This window comes from Amblyomma americanum, chromosome 5, assembly GCF_052857255.1.
Source record: "Amblyomma americanum isolate KBUSLIRL-KWMA chromosome 5, ASM5285725v1, whole genome shotgun sequence".
Taxonomy (NCBI): Eukaryota; Metazoa; Arthropoda; class Arachnida; order Ixodida; family Ixodidae; genus Amblyomma; species Amblyomma americanum.
The window spans coordinates 173,372,223-173,394,752 of record NC_135501.1 but is presented as its reverse complement, the minus strand read 5'-3'; the positions used below and the strand labels follow the sequence as shown (position 1 = coordinate 173,394,752).

Sequence of the window (22,530 nt, the reverse complement as noted above, 5' to 3'; positions counted from 1 at the left end):
GCTCCAAATATACCATGCCTATTTTGCTTCACATATCAACTGTTGGAATCTTGTCTGGAGCACCACAACCAACACAAATAAACAAAATATTTTACAATCCAAAAAAGAACATCGATACATACGATACATCGGGAATCATGAACGCTTATTAGCACATACCGGCCCGCTTTTCGCAACCTATAAGGTCATTCCTGTCTTTTCATTATACGATTTCCGAATTTTGCGTACATACTTCTCTTTGACTAATTCATTTCGTGACTTTTTAATTGCCGCCGCTTCACTAAAACCACACGAACCAGTCGTATCCACACGAAACACAGAAAACTGGCACGTTCCGCGTTTCCGAACAAATTATAAGAACCAGTCATTGAAGCATAACCTCCCCTCACTGTTAAACAAGTTTAAGTTTAACGCTAAGCCCACAAGAAACGACTTGCGGGAACAATTTCTAGATGCACTGTAAAAACTTAAATGTCTGTCCAGATTTTGATCACATTGTGTTTCTTTATCAAATATTGAAGTCCATTGCATGATTACGTCGCCTACGATAGCTGGTTTTTGAACATGTAATATGTTCAGTTCTATACAGAGTCAGTTTCTGTATTGTATACACTAGCCGTGTTTTCCTTGTATATAACATTGCATTTAATATTGCTTTGTTGTCATATTGCAATCATGTATCTGCACTGTTCTGCCATGTTATGGTCTCTTGGGCCTCGTCAAGCTGCCCCGAGCAGCTTTTTGCCCGAGAGCTCCAACCATAATATATATATATATATATATATAATATATATATATATATATATATATATATATATATATATTATATATATATATATATATATATATATATATATATATATGGTGAAATAAATGAATTGAAATAAATTGAATGTACGATGCCGCATTGGAGAGCTCAGGAATAACACCGACCGCATAGGATTGTGCAACGCTCACAGTTCCTGTGATTTGCCTCGATGTAGAAACACGGCCTCCGCAGCCAGGATTCGATCCCGCGACCTTGGGCCCATGCGACGGAACGCTGAAGTCGTGCATTGTCCAATTATGGCCGCGTTTCGACTGGGCCGAGGTTGAAGAAGCGTCCACGCGCAGTGCGATGTCAATGCATGTTATAATGTTATAAAGAACCACAGGTCGTAACCAGCCCCTGGTTTCCCTCCAGTTGTCTGCCCAAGAGAGAGCCGAAGCTATTCCGGCCCTTACAAAAATGGTCTATAGACAGTCTGTAGACTTCTTATAGCCTCCATTGCCTTCCTATAGACATTTATTTTTGTCCATTCATAGTCTATAGACTTTCTATAGACAAAGTCTACTAAAACTCTATGGTCATATATCAATAGATTGTCTATAGCCTGTCTATATAGGGTTTCTATTGCCCCGTAGACTGCTCTCTAGGGTTTGTCTATTGAGGGTCTATAGACTTTATAGAGAGATGTCTATGGACAGTCTATAGACTGTCTAAAGAAATTTTTTTAAGGGGGAGGTCTTTATTGCACACTAAACAAGAATAAGCATATATATCAGTGTAGAAAGGGAGTGTGTTGACGTCTATAGCACTCCTTTTAGGGGAAGGGTATGTTGCCCAAGTTCCGGTGTTGATTTCGATCACTAAATATACGGAATGCTTACTCTTGGCTACGGAGTGCTGAATTCCCACCTCAAACCATAGCAGCTTGGTGCAGTCGAGGCGTCGTCAAGCCTTCGAATACGCCTTTTGCCCCGGCTATCCAGACAGGATAAACAAATTGATCAAATGTATACAAGCATGCACATTTTACCTGATTCTGTCGAAAATGAATGAATGAATGAATGAATGAATGAATGAATGAATGAATGAATGAATGAATGAATGAATGAATGAATCGGAGGAGGCTTTTAAAGGTTTATGGTTGATTGGAGTTTAACGTCCCAAAGCGACTCATGCTATGCGGGACGCCGTAGTGAAGGGCTCCGGAAATTTCGACCACCTGGGGTTCTTTTAACGTGCACTGACATCGCACAGTACGCGGGCCTCTGGAATTTCGCCTCCATCTAAATTCGACACCCGCGGCCGGGATCGAACCCGCGTCTTTCGGGTCAGTGCCATAACCACTGAAATACGGTACCGGAGGTCTTAAGATTAGAAAATAGAAGAAGTTGAAACCTCCGTCAAAATCTTTGTAGCTGCTGAAACTTCGCGGGTGTTGAAGAGGGAATTTGTTTGCGTTGCCAACCGCACGTATTCCGTACTTTTAGCGGTGAAAATTTGCCCCAGTGCGCGGGCAGAATACCGTGCCCCTAAAATAGAGTGCGCTAGATAAAAACTTACTCCCCATTTTACTCCCATATTCACGTGTAGAGTGTACGGCGCGTCTTTCTAGCTCTCTTTCTTCTTTCACATCCTCATTCATCCCTCTCCCTCACGGCGCGGTTAAGATGTCCACCGAGAAGTGAGAAATAATAATAATAATAATAATAATAATAATAATAATAATAATAATAATAATAATAATAATAATAATAATAATAATAATAATAATAATAATAAATCTTTATTACTCCTCAAGGAATACATATATGTTGCCGGGCCTGCCGAAGCCTCTACATGGCTTGTATGGCAGTGCCCAGCAGCGGGGCAGCTCCAGCGTTCGGAGACAATGGTATGCACTTTTTCATTAAAATAAAAGCTTTTAAACATACTCTTAGAGAAAAACACTGAACCTCAAACTTGTATTTTGCAAGTATGTTAAGCAAATGATATATGCATATTAATGCTTTTTTCAATGTTGTCAACATGAACAGGGAGGCAAAATAAAGAAATAAAAATATCAAACATCGAACAATGCCTTTGCGCACATACACAATGAAAGTAACTGTATCGGATGCTCAAAAACATCATAAAAAACACAGAATTAAAGCACTATGCACCAATTATTTTTGAAGTTCAATTAACGCTCTTTTTACTCCGGATCGTGTTGTTTGCTGTAATACTGTTTTAGGGAGGCGATTAAATGTGTGGGGAATGTAGTACTTTCTTATGCTTTTTCCGTAATGTGTTCTCATGGAAGGTATTTCAAAACCAGAGCTGGTACGTAATGTTCTCCCGATGCTGCGTCGCTGTCTGAAGTCAGTGTTCCAAAAGTATTTGGGTACAGTGTAGGAGAGAAAAAGGGTGTCAAAATCCGGAAGTTTTAAATACTTAAACAATGTAAGCCCAGGCGCAGGGGGATTGGTTTTATAGGCAATACTGTTAAGAATGTTCTTGAGTAGACCATTAATTTTATCTTTCCAAAACAATGAACAGTTGAAAAAACAGGCTATACCATACCGTACAACCGAGTGTGCTAAAGAATGCAGGATAGTTTTTTTTATTTGTAGTGGAACGATCGATCGTAAACGGTACATTAAGCAAGCAGTTTGACGAAGTCGTGTACATATAAAGGACATGTGTTTGTTCCACGCCAAGTCTGAATCGAAGTAGACTCCAAGATATTTTACTGAATCAGTGTACTCAACAGGAGGGCATGAGCAGGAGAAAGATTTGTGGGAATGAAGATAAACTGGTATTTTTGGTCCGATATTTCGCAGCGGATTATGAAAACATACCAGTTGTGTCTTGGATGGATTTACTTTTATCTGATTTTTTTGGAACCATGTCATGGATTCTGTAATATCCACCTGCAGCAGGGATACAGCGTTTTCATAATTTACATGTCTAGCAATAATAAGTGTATCATCTGCATATTGATAAATATTACTGTAGCGAATAACCGAGCTGAAATCATTAACATAGATGTTAAATAGTAATGGTGATAACACTGATCCTTGTGGTACTCCTGCTTGAGTGAACTTTACCTCACTTTTATCATCGCCTATACAGACTATCTGCGACCGCTGTGACAGATAATTATGCAAAAAATCATAAAAGTGACCGCGGAATCCATACCTATATAGTTTGCTGCATAGTATATCCCGACTAACGGAGTCAAAAGCCTTGGCTAAATCCAAGAAGAGACCACATGCGATCTGATTTTGATCAAATGTTTCATGCAGATAATCTGATAGGTTTTCAAAAAGCACGTGCGTACCACTGCCTGCTTCTCACTTCTCACTCGCCGCGGTGGCTCAGTGGTTAGGACGCTCGACTACTGATCCGGAGTTCCCGGGTTCGAACCCGACCGCGGTGGCTGCGTTTTTATGGAGGAAAAACGCTAAGGCGCCCGTGTGCTGTGCGATGTCAGTGCACGTTAAAGATCCCCAGGTGGTCGAAATTATTCCGGAGCCCTCCACTGCGGTACCTCTGTCTTCCTTTCTTCTTTGACTCCCTCCTTTATCCCTTCCCTTACGGCGCGGTTCAGTTGTCCAACGATATATGAGACAGATACTGCGCCATTTCCTTTCCCCCAAAACCAATTATATTTATTAGTGGCTGCTTTTAAAATCCCCAGTGCACTCTATTGCGAGCACTGCCGCTGAGGGCGCTTACAGCAAAGAAACAAACCACGCTAAACCATACGCTAGCGGTCAAGGAGGGGCCACGTGCTTTATAATTATACCTACTCACTATGGAACTCGAGAGTGAGCATATTTATTTTCCTCTGGATGGTTTAGCTAGTGCCACAAACACTTCGTCCGTATATACTGACGTGGCCTTGGTTCATTTCCGAGCTCGCTAAAAAAAAAGAAAGAAAAAAGAACGAAGGAATTGTGCGTATAACAGGTGAGCGGCCAGCAGAGGCTGTCGTCATCGCATCTCCATCGTTGCTCGCATGTTTGTACACACTGGAGCCAGCGTATACACAACGGAAAGCGTATACGCTCAAACTTCGGCTCCTCCTCACCCATGGAAGAGGGAAAGGGAAGGCAGGGGGTAATCCTTTCCCCTTAGACTTGTTGTTTGTCCGCGTTGCTGCGTTAATTTTTTTTTTTCACTCGCTCTAACTTTCTTCACCTCTCGTTGTGTATATAGTTGCGTTACGTCTCGCCTATTCGGCTGGGGCGGCTTTCCGGGGCTTCCAAATCCCACGCAACGGCGGAGGGGAAAAGGAGAGGGGGGGGGGGGGGCATTGAAAAAAAACAACACAGGGTTGTGTAAGCAGTGGGCTCGTAGATAGAAAAGAAGATAACCAAGAGGAATCGCCGCCCGGCAAAACCGGCGGCCGCAAACGCAAACAAATCGCCTCCCCCACTTCCAACTTCTACTCTAAGAGCTGGGCCTCTCTCTTTGTGAAGAGGACGACCAACGCAACGCGCAACACACACGCCGAGAGTGTGCGCGGAGTTTGGTAGCACCCTTTCCCTCTCTCATTCCTTGGTGCTCTTCCTCTCTTCTTATGCCCCTCTTGTGTGCTCCTCGGAGAAAACGACTCGTTGAAAGCCGCGGCGCAAGCGTCCGCGGTGGCACCATTTCCGTGGAGTGCTGGTTCTTCTTCCCCCCCCACCCCCCCCCCCCCCCCTTTCTTCGGTGGGATGCAGCCGAGGGAGCAGGAAGCGATGAGGGAGCCAAGGCGGCGGTAGCGGCTCGCAGAAGAGCGCAAGAACTCGGGGTAAACAAGCAAAATGGAGAGCGCGTAACGGCCGCTGCGGGTTTCTCCGAAGAAGAGAAGGCTCTCGCATGCACAGCTGTCTGCTTGCCTGCCGCCTTCCGCTCCTGCTTTGCAGTCGTTCTCTCTATATACGCGCCGCCATTTTGAAATGCTGCCGCCGTTTCCGCGGCCCCGTTATTTATGCGGTCCGTTTTGTTCTGTTTCGGGTTTTCTTTCTTTCTCTTCGTTAGCAGACGACGAACGAAGACAGTGGTGCAGACGACGGAGGGGAGAAAAGCCGTCCTCGTCGCTTTCGTCGGCTCAGTCTGTAAAAACAACAACAAAAAAAGTGGAGATTTGGGGGGGGGGGGGGGGGTAGATGATAAAGGACAGAAAGCCGCGTCCCTGTGTCATCGTCACACGGTCACTCGGCATCGCATTTTTTTTTTTTTTGCCGCGTTCTCTTTCGTTATTCTTGCATTTGGTTGAAATTGTATCGCGCGATTTGTCTTCTGCGTTCGTCGGCGGGGAAGCTTCGTTCGGCGGCGTACTGCTGTTGCTCAAACACCGCAACAATTCGCACGTTATTGTTGCTCGGTTTTTGGCTGTTTCTCGGCCCCGTATTGAAACGGATGGTCCCGAAAGGGCACTTCCAACCGCTGGTTTAACAGGAAGGGTTGAAACGAGGGAGACAAAAACACAATGGCCGTTGCGCGTTGCAAAAACAGCAATAACGAGGCAACGACAACAACAGTGACGACGACAACAACAAAAAAAAGCAACAAGCTTAAAATAATTCGGAAGAGGTCTGTTGCGTTTGTTATCTGTCTCTCTTGTCAGGCGTGGTGGTGCTAGGTAGTTTTGTATCTCTGCGATGGTTTTCCAAGTGTTGTGCGCGTGTCATCCTTAATCGTTGTTTCAGCCTCGTTGCTTGAGGTCGCCGCTCTGTTGAAACGACCGTTCGTATTCAGTTTTTTTTTAACTTATTTATTCGTCTGCCTCGGCCCTTTGCTCGCGAATTTATTTTATTCATTTCCGCGCTTTAGATGCCGCGTTCTGACGTTCTTTAGCACTGTCCGTTGAATATATGCGCGATCGATCTATTTTCCATTGCCATTCCCTCGGCCGGAGAGCGCGTTGCCTGGCCTTAGTATGTAACGGCTTAGTTTACGCGATAGCGTATAGAAGCCTCACCGTAGCAAAATGTCGGGTGGCGACTTTCCGGCGTCGTCCGAAAAAAAAAAAAACCTGATTGGCTGGCGGGCAGTGATGTCATCAGTGACGCCACCCATTTGGCTGGAGGCTTCATCACATATGGGAGGAGGTTGCGGAGGATCCTGTAAGCAATATAGCAACCCCCCCCCCCCTTTTTTTTTCCCCCACAACAGTCTTATTGTGAACAAGGGTTCCCGAAACGTCATGGCTCTGACAGGTGGTTCCCAGGGAGCAACCTAGGAGGCAGGTGGGCCACCTAGGTCACGTGACCTTGCGGCGTCATCACAAACTGCCCACCGTGCCAGGTGGCAGTTAATCATTGCTCGCTCGGGAAGAGCAACTCTGGGCCGCACAAGGCCCACCGCTGGGAGCACCTGCCATCGCAGGGTAGTGGCGCATATAGCTCAACCGCTGCACCACTACGCCAGGAGGAGTATAAGGACTCCCAGGGATGTATAATGTAAAGTAGAGAATTACTTTCTGCATATATGGGAATTACGTTACCGTGTCACGAGATGTCTTTTCTGAGGGCTGTATTAGTTCGGGCTGTTGCGCTGTAGCTTTTTAATTATGCGGTGGAGTGGAAAGATTTCGCATTGAAGCTTAAGTTTGGGAAGTCTTATTTTCTGCGAGGCGCACTACGTATAGATGTGACTACATATAGATGTAACTACCGGTTATCCCCGTCCGCTATACCGATGGACTAGTCCATACCACCGTGGTCCTTATATACATGTCATCGTCGAAGAATTAAGGGCGGCTATTTTGCCTTACCCACCTCAAAGGGCCCGTATACCTCGCGTCGGCCCACTTGCGACTGTGATCCGCTATTAACGAACATCTGACAGCTCTAGGCTTCATGTCCGACGAAGATCTCGCCTGCGCAGTGCGCCGTTATGTCGTCAACAGCTGACGTCATTCTTCAGTTGCACCACAAGGGTGGACTAGTGGGGCGCTAGAGGTACGGGGTTCGACTCCCAGTTCCACGTTGGGGGCACCCACCGGTTGTCCAATGGGTACAAGATTTTCCTTCGCCCTGCACTTGGCTTTCTTTGTCGTGAAACGCTCGAGAGAAAAAAACAACAACAACAACGAAGCGTTGACCGTATACCTCGTGCAGACCAACCAGCACACTTCACCGCGGTGTTCTTTGGTGCGCCGTTAAAAGCCAAATCATCTCCAGAATATACAGGTGAACCTGGTTATTATAGCGAAGTTGAAGGGGCCCGGCTATTACTTCGTTGTAGCCCGTGTCGACCGAGCTTCCAAACGGAATCGTCATTCCTTCGTTATATCCATTCGTTATAAACCGTTTCGTTATAATGATGTTCGACTGTATCTGAAAATAACGGTATTTAATTGAAATTGCATTGGATCAATTGCATCGGAGCCTGAAGTGTGTCTCCTTTCGCCGCTGGTAAGGCGTGTATATCGAAAAGTGGCGTCTTCCCGAGGAAAAGGGGTCGATTTCCAAACTTTCATTCGAATGCTACATCTTTCAATTCCATCGTTTCATGTGAATACATGCAACCCAGGAGAGAAACGTCATGAGCACCCCCCTGAACGTTCTAAACGCCGAGTCTGACTATATCTTCCAGTGGTGCGTCTACCAACCAGTACGTCATGAGTGCGCTGGACCAGGAACGGCAAAAAAGAGGTGTCGGATTGACCTTTTGGTTGTGTGGGGGTTTCAGTGGTCTCGTGTGTATGTGTGTGTGGGGGGGAACTCCCACACTATGCGTGCATTGGATGAATCGCCCATTTAGTGCGGCGCTCCGCCTAGAGAGTTTGGAGAGGCTATAACGGGATATTCTCGTTGTTGTTTCGAACCACTCCGATAGCGGCTGTATTTTCTGGTGGAGCCGTTTGTGGCGCCCACGTGAGTCACAAGGTTGCTTCCCCTATCCTGGGAGAGAGAGACAGAGAGCGTTGTTTAAGCTTCCTCCCAAATTACGGTGACGTCAGCGGTCTCGTTTGAGCGCCATTACTGCGAGGCGCATTGCTTTTAGGGACGCCTTGGGCTCTCGTCTGTTCATTCTGTTTCTTTTCCGCTCTTAGAAATCGCTCGACATTTGCGACACATAATGGTCGATGACTCACGTAACAGTCCGAATGAATTTTGGTGAACTTCAGTTCATCCAGCAACGCAGTATTGACCACGCAATATTTCGTCATTGTTTTTAGTGGCAAAAGCCACAACCGGGCATCGATGTATACTAAGACCACTAATGGCATAGAGTTTCTCAGTATTATATCTGTAGAGGGAAAGCTGGCGGCACCGTCTATACGGCTTTTTTTAAAGAGTACTGCATACCCACCGCGGGAATTCCAGGAAGACGAGGTTTCGTATTTGGCTTGGATTCTGCCTCCGAGTCGGCAGCTGCACCACTGTGCGCCGCGATGCCCTCTTTTGCGCGCAGATTAAATTATTTTAATAGTGCATTTTTCACTTCATTACGTTTAACGCAAGTGCTAGGCTTGTACGCAAACTTTTGCAGCATTGCTTCCAAATTTCCCGTGAGAAGAGTTGTACTGTTACGTCCGAATCTATATACTTTCAATGCCCAAAAATAGCCAAGCCAAATACAAAGCCTCATGTTCCCTGCATTCCTGCGGCTTTCCACGGCGGATGAAGTGCTGTGCCACCAGCTTTCCCTCTAGATAATATTGAGAAAATTTGTGATTAATGGTACCTGCAGTGGGTCCCGGAAGTAAAGATTCACACGTGACCGGAAGTCAGTGCTGCATGCCCGCGGCATTTCTACACCGCTATATGATAGAGCAGAGCCGCGCTTGTGGAGAACAGTGCTTCTTTTTAAGTTCGCGCGTAAAGAAAACGAAGCAGCCAGAATTCTCGTTTCTTTACTCCCTAAAAGGAGCAGACGACCTTCCTCTAACGGCTGCTTTTAGACGTAGCTTGCTGAGTGCGCTGTTCTGGCCTCAGTCTTGAATAAAACGTGACAGAAATTGGAAAGCATGCAAAAAAGGCGACACACACACACATGCGCACGCGCGCGCGCGCACACACACACACACTTCCCAGCGTAGGCGGCCGTATAATGCATACGTTGCGGACGGTATCCTGCGCAGTGCTCAAAGCAAGCCTGACGAAAAAACTGAAGAGAAAAGGTAAAAATTGAGCTGGAGCATGCGTTATCGTGTCCGCGCCGCAGTTTAGCAACAGGGGGGGGGGGGGGGGGGGGACATGGCGTCCGTCCGGAGCAGACGCCACCGTCGCGTATGCCCTGCGGAAGTCAGGCGGCGAAAAAACCTGGCTGAAGCCTGCTTCCGTCCACCGATACAAGGGGCTGGTAAAGATACAAAAAAAAAAGGGAGGGAAACGAAACGAAAAGCAGACATTTTCGGCTTTCTCTTTAGATACTTGTACGTTTTTTTCCCCACGTATGACGTGGCTTCCGGTTTCCGTTCCGTTCTTTTTTTCCCCTTTTCTTTGGAGGCTTCCCTTTGGTGTGTCGTCTGCCGGATGGCGATAACCGTTCCGCTTCAGCGCTGTCGTCTGCTGCAACGCCTGGCGTCGTCGTCTGCGTCCTGGGCGAACGCGTGTGTTGCATAGAGGGCGCGGTGTACGTGGTTTTAACGCACCTCGCTTCCTGCTGGCTGGCTTCTTTCCTTGCAATATTATTTTTTACTTCAAATCTTTTATTTATTTCGTGCTAACCTGTAGTACATGCACTATGGAAGTGTAGCACTATGGCATGAAACGTCGCCAGTGCGCTGTACTCGCGTCATCCAGATAGAGGGCCCATGTATTTTATGCGCCTCCTTTGTGTCGTGTTCTTTGTCAGGCCTTCCTCTTTGCGTTCGCTCGGTCGTTTTTTTTTTCTTCTTCGCTCGCTTATTTTAACCATGGCGGGCTGCTTGGTCGAACATTCTTTTTCGGGGACGCTAGGCCTTCTTGCGCCCTTCAAATCCGCCAACCTTATTTTATCCTTTCTTTTTGTACTGCCAATAGCTTGTGTGCTTTCATCGCTGTGTTTTTTAGATGTGAGAGGTTTTGATTTTCTGATTTTCTCCGTTTACTCCAGCCGAGAGAAGGAACAACGACGAAGCCAAATAAGCTCGATTGTGGTTAATATTGATGATAATACCGCGCCACCTACGCCATTCTGCATGCGCCAAACGAGATTTATTGCTCCAGATCATGGTTAAAAATGACCAAAACCGCTACAAAATTAATGTCTTGGGCAGTGGTAATGTCAGGGCTCAGACAGGCGTATAAATAGATAACGCACCTGGAGCGATGGATGCAAAAACATGCCCACGGAAAGAAATTGAAGCCTCCGTCATTCAAGCTTTCCTTTCAGAAGCGAAACGGCTGACGTCCTAAAATTTTTTCTGAATTTCATCTTCTAAAATCATCACAAAATTCTCCAAAGCTGCTTGCCGGCACAGGTCACCCTAAATTTAGCTCGCCGCCGTCGCGTGTTCATCATCGAAGAGTGCAGTGAAGGTTATGTGCGGCCCAAAGCGCTGTGCTTAATTTTGGGTCTGCAGATTTAGTCAGAGTTGTGTACTGTGCTACTTGCCGCATATTACCGCGCCGCTGCGCGAATTATCCGGTAAAACGTGCGCGGCAAATATTGGGACCTGGCGAAAGTGTATCTGTACGCTCGGCGTTCGGTGCGCGTAGAGTGTCTCGGAGGCCACAACCGAAGTCTGCGGATTATCTGGTCGGCGACGCGCGCCAGCTGCTCGCATTATCCGTCGAAATTAGCGTTGCAGATTTTTCAGCCTCTGATTTTCGCATGCACTGGAATTTCGGATAAGCGGATTTCGAAATTTTTATATTTTAAATTTGTATACGGTTGCGTCATGGCTCATCTTAGTAACTATTAAGTGGCATCCCTTTGACGAGTAGCATTTCCTGCATTACCAGCCAGATGTGAGCCAAATGTAACGTTGACAACGGCAGGAGGGAACTACGCGGAACTTTTCGAACATCTGCGGTTGCGAAAGTTTTACGTCGTTGTCTGCCGCTATCATTTCTCTTCATTTCCTGCAAGCACAACATATATACTTCCCTACACAGATTTTGTAAGTCTTTGTGGCTGTGGTGATCGTCACTCTCGATCGGCACTCGCGATAGTTCTACGGGTGCAGGAGGTCCCGCGATGTCTCTACATCCGGCTGTTTTCGCTGCGAACGCTTGTACCACACCAAATTCTCTTCTGCTAGAATCCATAAACTGAGTCTTTTAAGTCATGGCGGACTAGGAAAACGGCGAAGACAGAAACAAAACCCCCCGGAGACAGCCCGCACAACGGCACCCCGTACAGTGCTGCCATCGCGCCGTTAGTCGCGGCATAGTTTCGTTTTCGCGCGGCGATAGTACTTTATGAACAGCTTCGTGAATTGATTCGTCGGCCTATAGTCGGAGAGCGCTGGAAGCCGCCGAACACGGTGGAGCGCTTGCGGTCAAGGATGGGCATTACAGAGTCCCGCTATGGCCTGCTTATAGCCATGCCGAACGTACACCCTCAACGTTCCCTGAGGTGTATGCAACCTGTGTAGTTTTTGTCACGAAGTATCGCGATTTATGCTTGCGCAGTAACGCCAGTCCAAACCGTGAAAAAAATTTGAAGCGGCTTCTGCCGCTCGTTGTATGCATGCAGGCGCTGGATGGCATTCAACGACGGGTCACTCAGGAACGCTCCCACAAGGGTGAAACGTCGTGTCGCCGGCAGGGTTGTAACAAAACAATCTGAGCATGATCTTGTCAAAGTACCCCGGACAAGGGATTCCCGTGAGGAATCTAGGTGTTAGCCTTTCAAAATTGGCGGCTTGATGCGCAAGCCACGCGGCGCTGCGACTGTCACGCGTATCGTTGCGAGGCGGAGGAGGGTTAATTGGAGAGACACGGGCGAGTAATTTGCCCTGCAGTGGGCGTAGTCAGGCTGATGATGATGATGATGATCCTCCTGTCATTTTTGTTTCGATACCCGACTCGAACAGAGCTCAGGGATGGATCGTAGCTGTGATTACAGTTGCAAAGGCGCACCTCTCGGCTTGGCTGGCACTTAAAACGTGACTGCCGATCCTGGATCGCTAGTGTGCATTATCGTGTCGGTGTCTGTATCGTTACCGTTTGCGCCGTCATCGTTGCACGACGCAGCCGGTAGATCTTGGTCGCCGCTCCGTCATCTGAGGTATAGCTTTCTACAGCACTTTGGTGTCCGAGCAACGATTAGCTCTTGAGACGTTACTCTTGAACTTACGGTTTCCGACCCGGACGAGTGATGCCCATGACGCTGTTTCGAGTTCCCAGTTGCATGCGGATGTATATGTGTGCCTCTGTGCAGATGGAGCAGATCGTGGAACGCATGCAGAACGAACAGACGGGCGTGCCCGTGCGGACGGTCAAGAGCTTCATGTCCAAGATACCCAGCGTGTTCACCGGTGAGTGCTTCCTTCATTCCGTACACAAAGGCGGCTCCGTACTATCCAGCGGACTGCATGTATATACAGGGCGTCCTAGTATATATGGACCCAGATTAAAAAACAAAACAAAGCTTTCTTCCGAATTGAAATCTGTAGTGAATGTTATTAGGAGTTGTGTAAATTACTGGCTGGCCTTTTTTGTTCGTTTCGGCTACTTTAATAAGTAGTTGACATTATAATTAACTTTTTAAGTATGACTTCAAACGCTTCTGTGTGAACAGCTAGGAGAGTTGCCGAACACCATGAAAATGGTCCGACCCAGGTGCTTTCGACTAATTTGCGTAGCCCGTTTTACTTGGAAAAGAAGAGAGCCAACGATAGTTTTAAAAATACCACTTGGCAAAGTGCTCCGTGCGCTCGAACGCGCCGCGATTGCAGAGCTCTTAGTTTGGAAGAACGAAATTCTGAATTTCAATTCGGGATAACGCTGTGGTTGTTCTTAAATCTTGATCCATTCTATGTTGGGACACTCCGTGTAATAAAATGGACGGCAAGAGCTTGGACTATGTGCCTCCGCTCAGCAGAAGATACAGTGGCGATCACCGTTACCGTGAACAAGCGAGCGCGTGTTTCTCGCTTCTAGCGCGATAATGTATCGCGAAGAATCCTTCGCCGCTATTAAGAAAGCACACGTATATAGGAGATGACGCGGTGTACTACAACAGACGACGCGGGATCGTCTCTGTGACGTGATGCACGAGAAAAACTCGCGCACTCATGTTCACGGTAACACTGACCATCACTGTACACGCATGCGCGCGTCGTGGCGATCGATGCTTGATATTACGCCGGCCACTATATGGAAAAGAAAGTTTGCACGCGACACTAGCGAAACTCGTGTAACTGGATGCAACTACAGACGCATCCCCTTTGGATACGCTAGCCTGCCACAGAAGCCGCATTTCTTTATGTCTACTATTTCTTCTTTCTAATCTTCAAGACTCCCCGGAGTAACAAATACGGATAACCTGTACATCCTCCCACCTGTGCGACCATGCATGCAGAGTATATATATTTGGCCATGCATACTATGCACGTTTAATTTAAAAAAGTTGCACCGCAGCAGTGGCCGAGTGGTTGAGCATCCGCCTGCCTCGCATGCGGGAGGTGCGGGGTTCGATTCCCAGTGCCGCCGGGTACCCACCGGTGATACAATGGGTACAACCTTCCCCTGGCCTGGTGCTCGGCTTATTCAGGGTGAAATGCTTGGGAAATGTGCCTTGGTCCCCTCCTTCTGCAATGAAAACTACCTTGTGCCATGGCGCTCTTTGGCCTCAGCTGCCCTTGCGCCATAAAAATCCATAATCACCATCAAATTAAAAAAAGCAATATCTAGCTATGTATAGAGGGCAAAACGCTTGCCTAGAACACGTTCTGGACGAGTATTGGGCTGAACATGCGATATCTAGTGATAGCATTTGGTTAAAAATGGTCAGGATGTAAGCATGTGCAGTTATACCCGTAGGATTTTGATCGTCATTTTCTGCCTTCCTGGTGGCAGCTAGCGGCTTTGGGAGCTGCGGAATTAACACACAGTTCGGTCGTTCTAGACGTACGTGTTTTGCCCTCTGCGCGATATGTGGACGTGGGAATTTAAAGATAAGGACGGCCCCCTTTATCACACAGTTGAGCTCGGATCTGTTCTGCTCTCCAGCTAAGGTGAGCTATAGCTGTAGCCAGTTGGAAAACTGGGCTCACGTAAATTGCAGGCGTGAAAGTCCTGGAATGCGTTCTGTTTTAAAAGTGAAAGGTCACTATCATAGTTAAGGTCACTATCATAGCCATCGAAATGAGGATGCCTTTCACGGCCCCATCGAGGATGTTTTTTTTTATCTTTTTAACTCCGAATTGTCTTACAGCTGCGAAGTGGACCTTTTGCGAGTTATATGCAACGGGCCGGCATGGCGGGAAGGTGGGCTTCGCGCGAAGGAGGACGTATGCGCTAACTTCGTGACAGTCTGATTTACTTTTTTTTTTTGCGCCACTATACATTCCTCGCCAGTATATTCTTTGATTCCGGATGCTCCCATGAGCGCGCGCACACGCACATACACACAAAAATTGCAAATGTGGGTCCAGTATAGTTCTTTCTTCACGACTTTTACCATGTTCTTCGCTATGTATGCGGTTCGTCATATATGCGTTCAGAAATCTGCAACAACGTATTATGACGCATATTTAGTTGAATGCGTATACGGGGTTGAATACTATCGCGATGGAAAGAAACGCGAACTATAGCGGCGCCTACTCGTGATCGCGTTTTTACCTGGGTGGTAAGCAAAAGACGTTGGAGTCGTCTTAGAATGCATCACGGACGACTATATAGTCTCTTTTTTCTTTCTGCCCAGGTAAAATCATGATGAAAACTCTGTTCGCCGTTTCTGCACATCGCCCCTGTGCACATTTGAACCACAGTTGCAAATAATCTCGTAGTGGGGTGTGAGAATCTTGGAAGTTATTTAGTCACTGGCGGCAGGGAACTCTTTGGGACAAAGCAACGAACTTAATTGAAAGGTTGCATGCTCTGGGTGCTCCGAAGGCTGCACTGTTCATGAAAAGGCGACTACACGTTATGCTTTATTTTTATTTTATTTTTTTAATGCTAAGTAAGCCTTCTCACGCATTTACATCGTTTTTTCATCGAATCAGTCACAGAAAACCTGCTTCAAAGGCAGCATTTATTTTCATTAATTCAATTTAATTAAATAATTACAGTTCATCAACCAAACGTCTCCCATTTCAAAATCTACTCACGCACTACCGAACACAATCAAACTTTTGCACATTTATCTGAACAGAGCTACATAATCGTGCGGACAAAATTTGCGGACACTTCCTGCTGGCGCGGCATAACCATATAATGCTTTCGCATTAGAACAGATGTGCGTTATAACGTATACGGGGGGGGGGGGGGGGGGGGAGGTCTGACGAGGATATATACGTCTGCAAAGCTGTTGCTCACAGCCCTGGCGCATCCTGCGAGTCGAACCCGAAACGGGCGTATAGTTACTTATTCGCACCTTTCCCACCACGCCCAGCAGATGTTGGCCAATAGGTCACATGCATGTTCGTATCGCTGTGTCGGCGCTGCGCCCGATGCATCGGGGATTTCGCGTGAAGTTGCCCTGGTTGGTTTCGATTCCGCTCTCCACACAAATTCGCCCCACGCCTGTGACACAAGCGCGTACTCTTTTAGCTCGAAAGGTGCGCATCACCCGACAACAATCTAATTTCGTTGAGGAGGAACGCTCGAGTCTCTACGCGTCGTTGCTTCTTTTTCCGGGTGACCTTTCAGAAACAACCCGCGCGGAACGCATTTCCGGTGTGACTTCAGGATTGAAATATAGTGGCGCCCCTGTAGGCATACTACCCTTACTTAAAATACCGTCTGCCACCTACACTGCGTGCCTTAAACATAAAGGAGTGATTATACCCTTCGTCCCACATATGCACATATACCCACATGAAAGCAGTCATAAGGCAAATAAGAATCAGCTATACAGCCTTCTCAAAAACTTCGCAGTTGAAGAAAGAGTCGTCTTGGTTCGGGGTTCGAACCTTTACCATCGCCTGTCCGGTGCAGTTGCTGTACCAAACTATAGCTGATCAGGATGGGTGGCAGTTGGCAAGGCGAGGCCGAAATGGATGATCGACTCGAGGTGGGAAGGGGTTTATCTCATTGAGTTTAGGGGTAAACCTCTGTGTGGATTAGACTTGAAATGAGGGAGGAATTGTTCGGTGACACATTCCACCCAAGCGCGTTCAATTACCCTGAACACACTGGTTACACCCTGCTGCTTTGGGCAGCCGACTGAGTCCACCGAAAGACCATCTATGTTGCAGACGTGTGGGATAGGTGGTGGTCTTTCGGACACGATGATAGGGTGCACCAGCGAGCCACCTGCACCCGGGGTTTGTGCCATTCTCGAGTCCGCGTTTCCTTGAACGGCAGCGTACCATGTCTCATCCGCTTCTCAAAAGACCAACAACGTATGCTGTCTCGCTTAATGGCATTTTATTAACTTGCACCGGAGTTGCCCCGAATCCAGTGTGGCGTGCAGGTGACCCTGCCCACCTCAGTGGGCCCCTGCGTGCAGAGGTGCAATTTATCGAAGATAAAATTGCGATCCGGTGCGCACCAGTGTCGTTTATCAAAGGTGCTAAAAGGGGGGGGGGGCATTCCACAGGAGTGCCTGACTGTACTTTGAGAATACTAGAAATGCTCTCTCTCTCTCTCCATGGCGTGAAACAGCGGTGATGTGGAAGCTTGGGCTGTTTGGTTGTGCGTACTTAACATCGTAACAGTAAGCGTCTTAAACGAGAAGCGAAACAGTGAGAAAAGGCAAGCATATATAACCTATCTTCTTGTCTACGCGGCCATGGTGAGCTTGGTCCTGGAGTAGTGGAGACATTTAGCACAGCGCGTACCGTCTTGCACCGCCATTGCACGCGCGCAGACGGTGTCAGGTTCCGGCAGCTGGCCCGTCGGCGCCATCTGCGCTTGCGCAATAGCGGCTGCACGTGACACCGTCTGCGCTTGCGCAATAGCGGCTGCACGTGACACTGTCTGCGCTTGCGCAATGGCGGCTGCACGTGACACCGTCTGCGCAAGCGCATTGGCGGCCGCCGTAAGCGGCGGCGGTGCTAAAACTCTCTGCCGATCCAGGTGAGCGTTGCTGTGCGGATGCAGACCTGTTGCCTCCGACAGCGGATGCAACAATAAGTGAAAATCCGGCACGCGAGCCGCAGAATGGTCTAAAAATTAATTTGCACGTTTTTCCGGAGCGCGCGCCAATGCTGCCGCCGTATTGCCGTCGCCGGGTCTATATCGCGCATATGTCCTTCAACGTCTGCTTCAGACGGCCTTCCGTCACTATGTATGAATAGCTCCGAAACCCGCGTCTTTCAGGGTCTTTGTAATGACGCCAAGGATGACGTCATCACCCGCGTTGAAGGAGACGGTCTTATTGAAAGGCGCGGTTGAAAAAACAGAAAGGCGTCCAGACGCGCGTGAAACCCCTCCGTGGATCTCCCTCTGGTTTCCGTATACTTCGGTTTCCAGATGCATGAAAGGAAATCGTCTTTACGCTCTTCTGAAAGAGGTTTTCAATGCAAGATTCGACGCATTGTATACGGCGTTAGCAGAACGTAGATGCGGTTTTGATGACGATATATCACGTGCTGCGTGACGTCAAAGTTCTTTAGATCCTACCGCGTATACGAGACTAAATCGTCTCCTTAGTTTTTCATGTTTTCTTTTTCAATCTTTTTCTGATTGCTTTCACTGTTTCTTTCATGTAGCATCGTTGAGGTTGTGAGAGGTTTCCGTTATAGTTTATTTACTTTGAGACCAGCGGAAGTACAGGGGCAAATTTATCGATCATCTCTTGCAAGCGGTGATGCCATTTGAACCACGTTTTTCTTGGACTTGTCGAGAAATGATCGAGGTTCAGCATGGCTTCCCCATGTAAAATTTCTCGTTCGGGGAGTGGGGAGACCACACCTCCCTTAATTAAATCCGCCACTGCGGAGGCATTACATGTGATGCGTTTCTTTGTTTTGTTTTTCTGAAGGCAAGGAATGTTGAACAGACATCAATTTTTGATTTGAACCTGCTGTTCGTTTCTCCAGTGATGCTCTGCAACCCTTCTCCGCAGCATCCACGTTTTGAGCGCCCTTTCCGGCTTTGTGCGATGCTGGGCAGTTCATCTCGACTCCGCGAGCGGCGCGGCGGTCAGCCAGCCTCCGAGAGTTTCGGATCTGAGTAACGGGTTTGATCGGAGCCCCAGTATACGACGCTCCAGCAAGCATCCAGTCTTCGAGGCCCGAAATTTTCAGAATTCGTATGATCCGAGCGCTTTTCCCTTGCAAGCTGCAGAATCGCAGGATGGCGCTTAGTAATCGCGTTGGCTAGTGTTCCTGCGGGAGCATATCTAGGAACACTAGCGTTGGCAGCGGCGGTATACGCGGTGATGATACCGCTTTCTTCCCATGAGCCCAGTATCGGTGCAAGCTGCATCGCCCGGAGCGACGATCTTAACAGAACCGTCTTTAGTACAAACCACCGGGCGTGCGCTCTGACCGTTGCGTCCGTGCAGTTCCAGTGCAGTTCCAGTGCAGTTCCAGTGGGTGATTTGGGCCGGAATAACCGACGTCGCGGCGTTGACGGAACATGCGTTAAAGGGGCCCCGAAACACATTTTCAGTGCATTGTTTTGCCTGTTGGTTGCATAGAATGAGTTATAGTGATGCTATTAAAATCGGTCGTACTGCGTATACTGCGGTTTTTAATATTTTAATTAGCTCGCAAAAACAAATTAGTGGCGCTGACGGTTTCACCATACAGTGGCGGTTTTTAGCAGCGGATATGACATCACTTTGCGCGAGTTTGATGATTGGAAAAAGAGTAAATATACTGCGTATTGGGTTAATACCTAGAGATACGTTTTGTCAAATTTTTGTGTTTTATATTGCATTAACGAAACCAGCTTGTTTGCCCTAGATAAAAGCACTGTAAATCAAGTAAAACAAAAACACGCCACCAGAGGCACTGGCTACTTTTTGCATCGAAGGACTTTGCGCCTTTCTATAAACATCCTACGACCTAGCACTAAACACTTATGGCTACTCTCTATGTATCTGGTAGGGTAGCAAACCGGAGACACATCTGGTTAACCTCCCTGCGTTTCCTTTTCATTCTCTCTCTCTCTCTCTCTATGTATCTGAGAGCGGCTTTGCGAATCGATCCGATCGAGCCATTGCACTCTATAAGCGTTCGTTTCGGTCCCGAGGAAGGATGCGTTCGTTTCACATTTAGGAGGCAGTGCGCATCGTCAGTTTGTGGAGAATCACCGGGCGGTGGCGCCTGATGGCGCCACGTTACCGTCAACAGCGCGCGCTCCTTGCCCGCCACCCGCCGCGGTGGCTCAGTTGTTGCGGCGCTCGACTACTGATCCGGAGTTCCCGGGTTCGAACCCGACCGCGGCGGCTGCGTTTTTATGGAGGAAAAACGCTAAGGCGCCCGTGTGCTGTGCGATGTCAGTGCACGTTAAAGATCCCCAGGTGGTCGAAATTATTCCGGAGCCCTCCACTACGGCACCTCCTCCTTCCTTTCTTCTTTCACTCCCTCCCTTATCCCTTCCCTTACGCGCGGTTTAGGTGTCCAAAGATATATGGGACAGATACTGCGCCATTTCCTTTCCCCCAAAAACCAATTATTATTATTATTATTATTAACATGTGCCTGATATCTTGCGCACGCTGTCACACCGTCGCAGTATCTCGCGCTCGAGTTCGGATCCATAAGTAACGGAACGTCACTGATCAGTGTTCCCTTCTGCGCCGTCGACGTGGCGGTGAAGCATCGCTGGGTCAGCTGGGCGTTGACATGGTTGTTGTAACCATGCAAACGGCGCTGCCAGCCTTGGCATGAACTAGTTACAGAGAACAGGCAACCATGGAGTGCAAACTTCCGCCACGTGCTCAGATAGGCGGTTTTGATTAGTCGCCCTGAGTGTCGATCGTCATTGGGAGAGTGAAATGGGAATGGGAAGCTGCGCGAAAATCGAGTTGAGGGCAGCATTTTGTTTGCTTGTATTTTGAAATTTCTTCATTTAATAACTCCCGTTCCTATGCATCGATTCTCGTAATTCTTTTTGAGTCAGCATCTGTGTGACGTAAAGAATCCATCTGAAGCGTAACTGGCATCCGCTCAAGCGGTGTTTCGCAGCCCCTTTAATTAAGGAGCTCGTGTCGCAGAAAAACCGGTGTCGTCGGCGTCGGCCGTGAGCGAGAAATCCCCCTCCTCCTCCTCCTCGCAATGTACGCCACTGCCCCAACAGATAGCGCGCAACGGCAGCGCAAGGAAAGGAAGGGACGCCCGTCACATATTTCGGTGGACAACCCGGACCGCGCCGCAAGAAAGATGAAATGAAAATTGGTTTTAAGGAAAGGGAGTGAGGCCTGTCGCACATATCTCTGTGGACACCCGAACCGCGCCGTAAGGAAAGGAAAATGAAATGGAAATTGATTTTAAGGAAAGGAAGTGACGCGTCGGACATATCTCTCGTTCGGGGCGCAGTGGGGCCGTGCGGGCACGCAGGAATAACGCCGTGAGCGGTGAACAACGCAGCGTACATCTAAAGCGCGTTCACCACGAAGCTTGATCGCTTGAGGCGGAAGCTATGCTGGCGTTCGTGGCATCGGATTTGTCGAGAACGATGTGCCGACGAACTAAGACTGCAACTTGAGTCCCGCGCGTTTCGGCAAGGCGCCTGGCAGCGCTTCTTCGTGGTTTTGCCGCTCCGCGCGTCCGTTTCACTGTACGTAGCAGAGCGATTCGTCTAACGGGCAAGGCGTCGCGCCGAACGGGCGATGGCGTTGCGTGGACTCCCTGGCAGCGCAGAAACACGCGGTCGCGTTCGACTCTTAAGGGCAAAGCTTAAGTGTCCTCCAATTTTTTTCGATTTTCTATGAGCGACGCAACCATGACACAACTAGGCAACAGTCGGCATGTACTGCATGGATCCAGTGCAAACAACCTTCAGGAAAGGAAATGGCGCAGTATTACTGTCTCACATATCTCTGAACTGCACCATAAGGGAAGGGAGGGAGCAAAAGAAGAAAGGAAGAAAGGGGTGCCGCAGTGGAGGGCTCCAGAATAATTTCGACCACCTGGGGATCTTTAACCTGCGCTGACATTGCACAGCACACGGGGGTGCCTTTTTGCATTTCTCCCGCTGTAGCTCAGTGGTTAGGGCGCTCGGCTACAGCGTTTCATGGAGGTGAAATGCAAAGGCGCCCGTGTGCTGTGCTATGTCAGTGCCTGTTAAAGATCCCCTGGTGGTCAAAATTATTCCGGAGACTTCCACTACGGCACCTACAGATACTTCCCCATTTCCTTTCCCCAAAAACCAATTTTCAATTTTCCTCCATCGAAACACCTGTATAGGCCAGATATTTTTGATCGGCTCCACAAGTGGGGTCATTGACAAAGGGAAACCGGAAAAAACCGGATCCCCAACATCTTGTTTGTTTATATGCTAATTTATTCACTGAGTAATGATCCTATTCGTGTGTAGCGATTTCTGCAGTTCATAATTTACAGACGTGCCCGTGCAACATTAAGAAATAACCATAGTAGCAGCAGCGCGTCCTCCAAGGCCATGACCGAGGCTAACTTGAAATAATTTTCAAGCTGGTACATCGCTTGCCTTCAAGCGTGCACCACTGTTCAAATGAAACTGCTTGTGTATTGAGGTTTAAGGTGGCATCATTGAATCGCATTTGCTCTCAATTTATTATAGTGTTAATGGTGTCGGTATGTTCCGTTT

At 48.0% G+C, this 22,530-nt stretch overlaps 1 protein-coding gene across 2 annotated transcripts in view; it reads left to right on the top strand.

Annotated features, from left to right (window-relative positions):
- RSG7 (Regulator of G-protein signaling 7) overlaps nt 1-22,530 on the top strand; it is a 72,185-nt gene that overhangs the window by 11,227 nt on the left and 38,428 nt on the right. For both annotated transcript variants that reach the window (XM_077665811.1, XM_077665812.1), the window contains exon 2: nt 13,061-13,157. In XM_077665811.1, the coding sequence (XP_077521937.1) occupies nt 13,061-13,157 (97 nt within the window). The remainder of the gene's footprint in view (nt 1-13,060; nt 13,158-22,530) is intronic.